The sequence below is a fragment of the Otolemur garnettii genome, unplaced genomic scaffold, assembly GCF_000181295.1.
Source record: "Otolemur garnettii isolate 467f Iridium unplaced genomic scaffold, OtoGar3 scaffold00297, whole genome shotgun sequence".
NCBI lineage: Eukaryota > Metazoa > Chordata > Mammalia > Primates > Galagidae > Otolemur > Otolemur garnettii.
The window spans coordinates 387,528-398,519 of NW_003852692.1; the positions used below are offsets into that span (position 1 = coordinate 387,528).

At 34.4% G+C, this 10,992-nt stretch overlaps 1 protein-coding gene across 1 annotated transcript in view; it reads left to right on the plus strand.

Moving 5' to 3' along the window:
- ESD (esterase D) overlaps nt 1-10,992 on the plus strand; it is a 23,146-nt gene that overhangs the window by 1,343 nt on the left and 10,811 nt on the right. Inside the window, exons 2-4 of the mRNA XM_023508954.1 lie at nt 1,986-2,060; nt 6,221-6,309; nt 10,106-10,204. Of these exons, the coding sequence (XP_023364722.1) occupies nt 1,986-2,060; nt 6,221-6,309; nt 10,106-10,204 (263 nt within the window). The remainder of the gene's footprint in view (nt 1-1,985; nt 2,061-6,220; nt 6,310-10,105; nt 10,205-10,992) is intronic.

Sequence of the window (10,992 nt, forward strand, 5' to 3'; positions counted from 1 at the left end):
AAAAAAAAAAGGATTCATCAATTCAAGTAATAATTATTAGCTACCAGGTATATACTCAGTATACCATGTTTGGGGAAAGCAGACGTAGTTCCTGTTAGGAACTTGGACTTCACTGTAGAATAATTGAGCAAATAAATTTTATTTTAGTCTCATAAGTATGTATATTAAAATTATACGCTGTCTCTGTAAGTTCATTGTTAAGATAGGATCACAAACAAGAATAGTTGAAGTTAATATTCAGTAACTGGTAACATCTTGTAAGAGTTTGTTGTTTAAGAGTAGCGGGATGCCCATAGCCGGAGTCTCAGGTTGTAGTGAGCTATGATGCCAGTGCAGTCTGCTCAGGGCATAGGATGAGACTCTGTCTCAAAAAATAAATTAATGAATAAAAGCAAAGAATAGTCTTTTCTAGATTAAAAACAAAACTGTTAACAGAGAATAAGGTCTCTGTGTAAAATTGTAATACCCTAATCCTAAAGATTCAGTGAATCTTAGCATGTCTTTAGAAAGCATATGTAAAGGCTCTCCAGAGTTAGTACAGCATGGCAGTTAAGAGTAGGGGCTCTGATGTCAGACTTTCTGGGTTCAAATCCCAGTTTTCTAATATAAAATTAAGTATTTGGGTTTATTGAAGAGACTGCGTTAAAGATGGGATTGAAATTACAAAGACATTTTCAAAATGAACTTTTCAAGATGATTGTTACATATCTTTGTAAAAGTAACCCTGATGACTGCAAATTTATCAGCATGTATTAGTGCATGTCACTGAAGAGACCACCAGGGTGGTTACACCTGTTCCTTTTTAAAGCTTTTTATTTAGTATGTAGGACAGCAATATATTTTCTGTCTCTTTATTTTATATCTTCTAGGCATAAAAAGGGAATTCTTTCTTTTTTTTAAGAGACAGAGTCTCTCTTTGTTGCCCTTGGTAGAGTGCTGTGATGTCACAGCTCACAGCAACCTCTAGCTCTTGGGCTAAGGCGATTCTCTTCTGGAGTACCTGGGACTACAGGCACCCGCAACAATGCCCGGTTTTGTGTTTTTTTTTTGCACTTTGGCTGGGGTTGGGTTTGAACCTGTCACCCTCAGGTATATGGGGCCGGCGCCCTACTCACTGAGCCATAGTCGCTGCCCTGAAAAGGGGGTTCCTCCTGGAACACATCAGAATCAGTGTGGTTCTTTGCTCAGCAGGCACTTATGATAAAGATGGCTTACTATTTTTCTCTTATTCGTTATTAAAAAGTAATGTGGTGTTTTATGTGTAGGTTAAAACTTATTTTTTATGTGAAAATTTAATTATGTGAAAATTAAAAAATTTAAAAGAAAAGATTGTTAACAGGCTTGTCTTGTTGGTTTATTATAAAAAGAGAGAGGTTGATTTAAAAGTTTTTGTATCATTTTCTTTCAAAAACTCCTGCAGCATAAGTAATATCTGTCATAATATTAGTGTTGTTCAATGTTATATGATTATTATCAAAATCATTATTATCACATCATTTTTCTTTAATTTTAAAGTCACCCATAATCAGTCATGCCAGACCCTTGACTTGCTGTAGGTAATAGGTAAACTGTTAACAATTTCTAATCTTTTAAAGTAACCTATTAGTAGTATTTATTTTCTGCCTTTTTTCTTTTTCTTTCTTTCTGTCTTGTCTTTTTTTGTTTGTTTGTTTTGTTTATTCTCATTTATAATAACAAATCTGCTTCCCTTTAAAAAGAATTTGAGTCAGTCAACATCAACAACAAAAAGCTTGTTAATAAATTACTTATGATATACCAAAGTGCTAAGGTGTCTTAGAGTAAGTAAAAAGTGTAAATGTGTATATGAAATTTAAACAGTGCTTAATAATATTTGCCAGAGAAAAACAGTATGTGGAAAAAAATTCTGGATGGAAAACAGTATATAAAGGTAATTTATCTGGCAACATAAGTTTTGTTTGAAGTTTTTTTTTCTAGAATTTAATCAGATTAATCTTTACTAATAGGAGAAGAATGGCCTTGAAACAGATTTCCAGCAATAAGTGCTTTGGGGGATTGCAGAAAGTTTTTGAACATGACAGGTAACTACTAAGATAAAATTTTAGATGTCTCTGGTTTTGTTCTGTTTTTAAACAAATCTTTGTCTAGATATTGTGGTACCTCCATTCACCTTTAAACCTGTTTACTCTCTCTGTGGTTATCACTTTGACGATACGAGACTTAGTTGGCTATGGTCTTGATGACTATGTGAGGTAAGGAAGAGCTAAACAGAGAGATGTCTTCAAGCTTTGATTTGATGTTCTCCTGAAATTGAAAATACCTATATTGCCAGTAAACTTTTAGGGACGTCTTCCCTGAGGATCTTTTAATATTGAAAGAAAAGACACCTGGACTTCCTGATAAAGTTGGCAAATTAAACACATACCTTCCAAAATCTGACTAGTGTCGCATTAAGTAGAGGAATTAAACATAACCCTCTCCCCCCAACACACACAAAGGAATAAAGAAGTGGAGGACAGGAGTTAAGAATGATATTTTAAAAGCATGAATACAGATGGACAGGTAGTACCTGACTTAGTAAAACCTAGAAAGGTAAATTCTAAACATCAGTAAGAGAAAGCTAAGAAATGATATAATTTACATAAAGCCATAGGAATTGGATGCACCACATATACCTGGAAGTAAGAATAAAAATGGAGTTCAGAAAATGGAAGATTAGTTGAAAATACATTTTAAAAAGCAAATATATCTCAGAAGTCCCAGCTCCCTGTGCAGCTGGGGCACTACTCCTCCCCACCTCTGACAACAAAATTGGAGATGTATTCTCTAGAGAAGGTAAACAGAAAAGTCTGTACTAAGGAGTACCAGGCACAGTCGGTGGGAGGTGTGATACTGCAAATAGATGGAGAAAGTTTGTACGCTAATTTCTTTTACTAGCTTCCAAAGTTAGGGGAGTTAAGCTTATACTCTTTAGAAGAATTTTCTTATTGGGAATTTGACTAGCTCAAAAAAAGAGATCTCAATATACTGAGATTTGTCAACAGAATGATCCAGCCAGACTTCTCTGCAGTGAAGCAAAGGTTGACAGCCCCACCAATAGGCATACTAATTTCAATCAGATATGTAGTGTTTAACTCTTAAATAGGGGTAGACCACTAAAAATCACTAGACCTTTATATAAAGACAATTTGAAAGACACTTAGACATAGAATCAAGAAGAAATGAACTGAACAGGGAGACAAACTTCAAGTGTTGTTGCTAATAATTAATCTCCAGTGTCAGAGAACACTAATAAAAATATTCAAGAACAAATAAGCAGCCAGGCACACACGCCTGTAGTCCCAGCTACTGGGGAGGTGGAGGTAGGAGGATCACTTGAGCCCAGAAGTTTTGAGTCCAGCCTGGGGAACATAATAAGACTCTGTCTCATGATCAAAAAAACCAAAAAAAATGTATAAAAGGAACCCAGAAACTGAAAATCTGATAAGAGAAATTACAAAACTCACTAGAAAGGTTAGTTGATAAAGTTGAACTTTTAAAGTAGAATAAGACGGAAGTAGAAAATCAGAGAGAAGAGATGAGAAAGTCAGAGGACTCATCCAAGAAGTCCAACATTAAAAAACATATATTCATAAGTATGAATATATAAAGAATAAAGAAAGAATTCAAGAATTCCTGGAACTCAAGTGTTTAAGTTGACAGATTAGAAAAGTCCTGCGTGATAGATGATAATTGATGTTCACCAACAGTGCTGTGAAGTGTCAGAGCATTGAGAACAAAAAGAAAATTCTCCAACTTAGCAGAGAGGAAATGGATTAAGGATGTTAAAGCCCTGAGACAGCTCAAGAGCAGGAGCCGGAGGGCAGAGCAGCCAGTGACTGTCAAACCCTCAGCTAAGCATGAGAGTATATGAAGATACTGCATCTAGCTAAGGTCTCAAAAGTATATTTCCCTGGCAGCCCCTTTTGTGGAAGCAACTGAAAGATAGATGTTTCACCAAAATGAGGGACTAAAACAGAATGGCTGAGGCTATGAGATCTAAGAAACAGGATCAGAAGAGAAAAATTTCCAGATAAGTGTGGCAGTGCTGAGGCTGCAGCTATAAAGCAGTGTGGAAAGCAGCAAATCAAAAGGGTGGAGATATAGTAGTCAGTAGTTAACGATAGCTATTTAAGTTAGATTAGTTATATTTAAAAAATTCATTCCCAACTAGCCACATCTCAAGGGCTCAGTAGTCACCTTACTATAAGCTGTGGTATTGGCAAGTACAGATGTGAAACAGTGTTGTCACTATAGAAAGTTTCATTAGATAGTACTTGTCTGAAGAAAAATACTTTTGTATCACATAAACTGCCATGTATATTGTATTTAACTCAAGATAGTTTTGAGCCCAGAGCCTCATGAAGCATATATAACTTACACATCTCTCTACCTTGGGAGCCACATAATAAAACACCATGGCCCTGAGGAAAAGTGTGTTAAGTAGATGACATTAATAGAAAGGACTGTATTGGCAAAAACACTTAGGAAACTGGCATGGGTAGCAGTTGATAAATACGGAGAGGCCATACCAGATCTATCTGTATGTATGAGATTAGACATGTTTCCTTTTGGTAATTGAGTAGCATCTTAATCATACGATAGGGACGGGTTTCAGAGCCCCACTTAAGAATGCTATTTTTACTCATTTATAGAAGTGTTAATATTATTGTTTGAACATTTTTCAGACCTCTTACACTCCACAGCCACTTGAGAAAGGTCTTCTTTAAGAAATTTGTTATAAGAACACAACATGAGATTTACCCTCTTAACAAATTTTTAAATATACGCGAAAAATCTCAAGGCACCAGCCATCTTGCAATAATATTATGCTCACTTGGTTTTACCAACTGACAAGTGTTCATGCACCTGATGGTGGATAAAGGAAAATATCCCTGCCTTGGACATGGACTTGATACAGTCTATAATGAAAGAAAATATCACAACTCTCCTAACAGTTGAAGACCTAAAAAACAGATGTCAGAAACGTCTTACAACTTCCAATCACCACCAACAAAAAAAGATGTTTAAAATAACATGGAAAAATAAAATCAACATGTGCAGAGAATAGAAGGGAACATACAGAATGGTTCCATTAGTATTACTGGGGCATTTGTGGGAGTCTGTACCTAAAAAGAGTAAATATAGCCAAGGAACAAAAAGAGTTGCTAACTCAATGAGGGAAAAAAAATTGAAAGAAAAGGGAAGTATTTTAGTATACCACATGGCTCCTCTCAGAATAGCTCTTGTAACTTCTTAGTATGGATTAACCAAAGTTGTGTATGAGAAGATAAGAAAGAGAGATGTAGGGGGTGCAGTGAGCAAAGACAGTGAAAGTTAACTAAAATTTTTCTGTAATGGTAAGTCAGTAGATAATAACTAATCTGAAAAATCAAGAAATTGATTTTTCACATTAACTGCCATGTGAATTGTAGAAAACAAGAGTTAGTTAGGTAAGGTAAAGACCAGAAGAATCAAATAAAAGGTAAAGTGACTATCTTGAATGTGGGAAATAGGAAGGTTGAGGGGCAGGGGAGTACTAGTTTTTCAAAGTTTGTAGATGTAATTCTTTGCAGTTACTGTCCACTTTATATATACATACATAATTTTAACAAAAAGGCAGCTGTTCATTCTGAAGTGATAAGAGTTTACGTATATCTATATGATTCTTTAACCCATGAGAGATTATTGTTGCATGAATTATTGCTTCCAGGGAAAAATACTTTTGGTTTTTATCAAAATTATAGTATCTAGTTGTATTAATGGTGATTATGATAAAGTATCAGTGATTAAAAGATGTACATTTCAGTGCCCATGAGCAAATGTATAATTTAAGATGTTTAGAATTCACTTTTTTATAAAAGGTGATTTGTTATTTTATATGCCTCTTTAAAAAACATAAACAGCTTTTCTTTTAATAATACAAGTGCCATATTGGGGATTGCATTTATTTTTAAAATTTATTCTGCCCAAAATGACAGTGCTCTCCAAAGCATAAATTGGATAATAGACCAACATGCTGAACTGGCCTTATACTTTCTAGAAGGGACAAAGTATAGCCCTTGTATGTTGAGTGGAATCACTTATTTCAGACATTAAATCACTTATTTTGGACCTGTACTATCTATCTTTTTACATAGTGCTCATTTCGTTTCTGTCTTTATCAATAAGAGGCATTCATATTTTGTTGTTACAATTACAGTGTTGAACTAAACTGCAAAATGAAATTTGCTGTCTACTTACCACCAAAGGCAGAAAGTGGAAAGTGCCCTGCACTGTATTGGCTGTCCGGTAAGAATTATGTATTTGATGGCTTTTCTTACACTCTGATTTTGACTTGATGGTGCTTTCAGAGCCATTTATAAAAAACTCTAGGGGCCTGTCCATAGTCTATGTTGTTAATTTATCCTGAGAATAATTTCAGACCTACTGAATTACATTTATTTCATTTCTTATTCAGTCAGACCACGTCCTTTTACAGAGAATATAAAATTCTGGCCTCAAAAGCAAGAGCTTAGAAAATTTATTTACTTCATCTGAACCTACCCAAGCATTTCTGGAGTTTATAGAACCTTTATCAGTCAATTAGAATAATATTCTTCTATAAAATATTTTAAGTGGACTCCATAGAGCTGCTCTGGCAACAGTCAGGAAAGTTATAGAAAAACAATGAAATACTATTTTAATTTTATTTCCTTAAAAGTGGTTATTTACATATGTATCATGAAGGATAAGCCCCAAATATCAATCTTCGAAAATAAGCGTAACTATTTCATTTTTAAAATTAAGTGCTTATCTGATTTCTTTTCTAACATATTAAGGGAATAAAAATGTTTTTGTTACACGGATACCTTTTATGATGCTCAAGTCGGGGCTTTCGGTGTGCTGTCACTTGAATAGTCTTCCTTTACCCAACAGATAGGTTTTTATGCCTCTCTCCTTGATTTCTGATGTTCTTTACATCACTTGCTTAGCTGATTTTTATCTCAGTGAAGTATTTTTGTGATTGAATGAAGAACACCAATTTTGCTAAAAGAACATTAGATATTTCCAAAAGCAACAGCAACAAAATTAGATGCTTGCTTTAGAAAATATAATATTGCAGGCGGCACCTGTGGCTCAAAGGAGTAGGGTGCCGGCCCCATATACCAGAGGTGGCGGGTTCAAACCCAGCCCCGGCCAAAAACTGCAAAAAAAAAAAAAAAAAAAAAAAAAAAAAAAAAAAAAAATAATAAAAATAAATTAAAAAAAAAGAAAACGTAATATTGCGTAGTTAAAGATTATATTGGAAGTCATGTAATTCATGAAAAGAAGACTTAGGTCCAGAGAAGCTAAATATTTTCCAAGGTCCCATAACAGTGTGAGGTTGAAAAAGTTCTTTATACATTTGTTTCTGGTGAAAGCTACTAAAGTCATATCTCTTTAAAGTCATAATGCATTAACTGCCATGTGAGTTGTATTTTGGGCCCAGGCTTCATGAAGCATATGTAACTCATAGGACTCTTGACCTGTCTTGATAGCTAATAAAACTGTGGCCCCCCCCAAAGAAAAAAAATTTTTTTCTAGTGTGGCAGTGTATTAAAGAATATTAACCCAAATCAGAAGTACAAAATACTGTGCTATTGGTGTTATAATAATAAGACCCAAAACACCTAACCTGAATTGAAGTCTATCAAGACATGTCATTAGACCTTTATGAGTATAAAGTATAGAATTTTTATTTGTTTACATCAAAGACAGGACAGTTTCCTTAGCGAGATGCCGAAGAACAGATAGACCTTGGAAATTAAGCCTTGATTTTCTGGAAAAAAGTAAGGTTGCCTGACCAGTGTACTTGAGAAATGATGACGAAAGAATTTTAGAAAGTTTGCTTCCCAGTAAGTTGAAGGAAAACAGTGACTGACAAAGTAAATCATTTGTTAAATATTACTGAAACTAATAAAGTAGCTGAAATCAAAACATCCAAACTCAAATCCTAAAAGTCCACGTACACTGCTTCATCTTTCCCAAGTCAAGGTGACCATCAACACAGCCCTTCGTTAGCTGTGTACCCAAGCAAATTGATAACATTTGTCCACACAGAAACTGTGAGTGTTCATAGCACGTTTTAAAAGCCAAAAGTGGAAACATATCAAATGTTCATCAATTGATGAAATGATAAATAAAAAGCATAATATCCATTAAGTGGAATATTATTCTACATTAAAAAGTAATGAAGTTTTCATACATTCAATAATACAACACGATGAATCTTGAAAACCTGCTAAGTGAAAGAAGCCATTCAGAAAAGACCACATGTTGCTAAATTCCATTTATAGGAATGCCCAGGATAGACATACCCATAGAGACAGAAAGTAGACTGGTGTCTGCCTAGGGCCAAGGGAAAAGGATCCAGATAAATGGGAATTGACTACTAGTGGGTATGGGATTTCTTTTTGGAGTGATGAAAATATTCTAAAATTATAATAGTGATCATGGTTCCATAACTGTGAATATACTAGTGGTACAGGATTGTAGACATTAAATGGGTGGCTTGTATGGCATGTGAGTTATACCCCAAATTCCAGCTCTTCATATGAAATAAGTGTAGTTGGTCAAGTAGATTTTAATTAGTAACCACATACTTTTGAGAGTAATCCTTCTAGTGCAGTTATCTTCATTTCTGTGAATGTACAGTTCACTCCTTACTACTATAATCAAGGAATTTATATTCTAACTAGAAAAAAAAATAAATTTTTCTCTGGTAGCTAACAAATTTACATTTCTCAAGTGCAAGATACTATGTCCCAGACACAATTCAAGATTCTTTCATGTTATCACATTTAATCTTACTAATGGGGTAGAAATAGGCAATATTATCTACATGTTTTGAATGAAAGAAGTGAGTCTCAGAATATTCAAGTTGGGTAATTAATAAGTGGACAAGTGACGCTTAGAACCAGATGCTGTCTGAAATCCCAAACCCATGCTTTCTACACTGTTACCCTGCATTTGTACCTTAAGGTCAGCAAAATTGCTCATTTTTTTAATCAGTATTTAGGGAACTGCTCCATCACAATATTGCTGCCATATTTCTGGAAAACTTTAAGAATGTGGTAGATAAATAATGACTTTGTTCTTCTGCCATGACTTGTGAAAGTCTGTATTTCCTAACAGTTTAACCATAAACCCCTATAACACTTTATCCAATGATACTTGCAACTTTGTTTCTTATAATTGTTTATTAATTTAACAAATTTTTATGAACAGCTATGTCATAAGTCTGTGCTGGCTGTTATGGGATAATTAGAAACTATAAAGTATTTTGTAGTTAATATTGCATCATGCTAATTAATGGTATGCAACATTGGCCATTATAAAAAGGCTGTAAGGTTAAGTGGTGCTTAACTCAAGCATTTTTTGCTGATGCATTCTTGGCCATTCGCACATTATACGTGTAGTATTTGGTACCTGTAAGATAATTAAGTCATCTCTTCTGTCACCTGACTGAAAAGCAGAGAGCTAGGAGGAACAACAGAAACAGTGCTAAAAACTGGGGCTACCCCTCAGTGCCAGGAAGTTGTGTGGTCACCATTACACTCTTTAGTTCAGTGAGGAATGCAAAGATAATTAAGCTGAATTTTGTTACTGAGAGCTACCTGTATATAAAAAATTTTAATTTACATCATGATGGCCTTGGTATTAGCTTACTTATTGTGAATATTTATGTTTTGAGGCAGAAATACCATATTTAATTAGCATGTTTGAGAACACTTCACTGGGGGTGGTTTTCATATTGGGATTATGCACCATATTGCCATTCCACAGTTTGAAAAATTCTCAATTCCCAAACACATCTGGCTAAAGGATTTCAGCAATTAAAACTGGAGTACTTTTTAAAAGGATAGTTAAGGGGTCATTTAACACAGTTTTTAGATTAATACTATTATACATTTTGTTAGAAATGTAATTTTAGTGTCTTAAAATTATTTCTAATGCAAAACATTTAATAATACCAAGTGAGAGCTTGTTTTTCTGCATTATAAAAGATTAAAGCTTCTAAGCCATTCACAGAATAGCATGAGATAACAGTATTTTTGATCTGCAGGTTTAACATGCACAGAGCAAAATTTTATATCAAAATCTGGTTATCATCAAGCTGCCTCAGAACACGGCCTTGTCGTCATTGCTCCAGATACCAGCCCTCGTAAGTATTCTTGGTCCACAGGCCCATTATAAAAACCCAGATCTTTAAGACTGTTTTAAGTGCTATCATACATTATACAATTCATTTCATATTTTGTTGTTATCTTTATTAATCTTTCAGGTGACATCATGACTCCAAAATACTGTGCTATACATTTTCCTCACTGAATTTTACTCATGACATGGCTTTTATGAGAGGGGACAGATTAGCTATTCCTTTTACAGGTTAAGTTACTGCAAAACAGAGATTGAGCAACTCAATTCATATTGGCACTGATGTCAAAATACTAATGTACAATGCATAGGAAATTATTTTTTCTATTTCATAGGTGAACTGTCTAGTCCCATGATAATTATGTCTTTTTTTCTTATTTCTGTTAATCATCAACTTAGCATTCAACAAGTATCAGTTTTAATGTAAATGATTACAGTGTTTGCATTAGAGAACTGAAAATACTTGAGAGAACTCAATCCATCTCGTTTTATAATTGGGAAAGTGTCAGGAAATGGAATGTAAGTGATGGCTAAAACTATTGAAGTTAATAGGTGGCCTATTGAAGTTAATAGGTGGCCTTGGGAAAGCTTTCCTTTCACAAGAGAAGACGTGTCATTAGAAATATAGTAGCAGGTTTAATTCCAAATAGCTTCAAAAATGTAAAATACTTAGGAATAAACTTTACAAAAATGAATAAGTACAAAAAAGAAAACCAAAATTTGTTTTAAAGATCATAAGTGGGCTCGGCGCCTGTGGCTCAATCGGCTAAGGTGCCAGCCACATACACCTAAGGT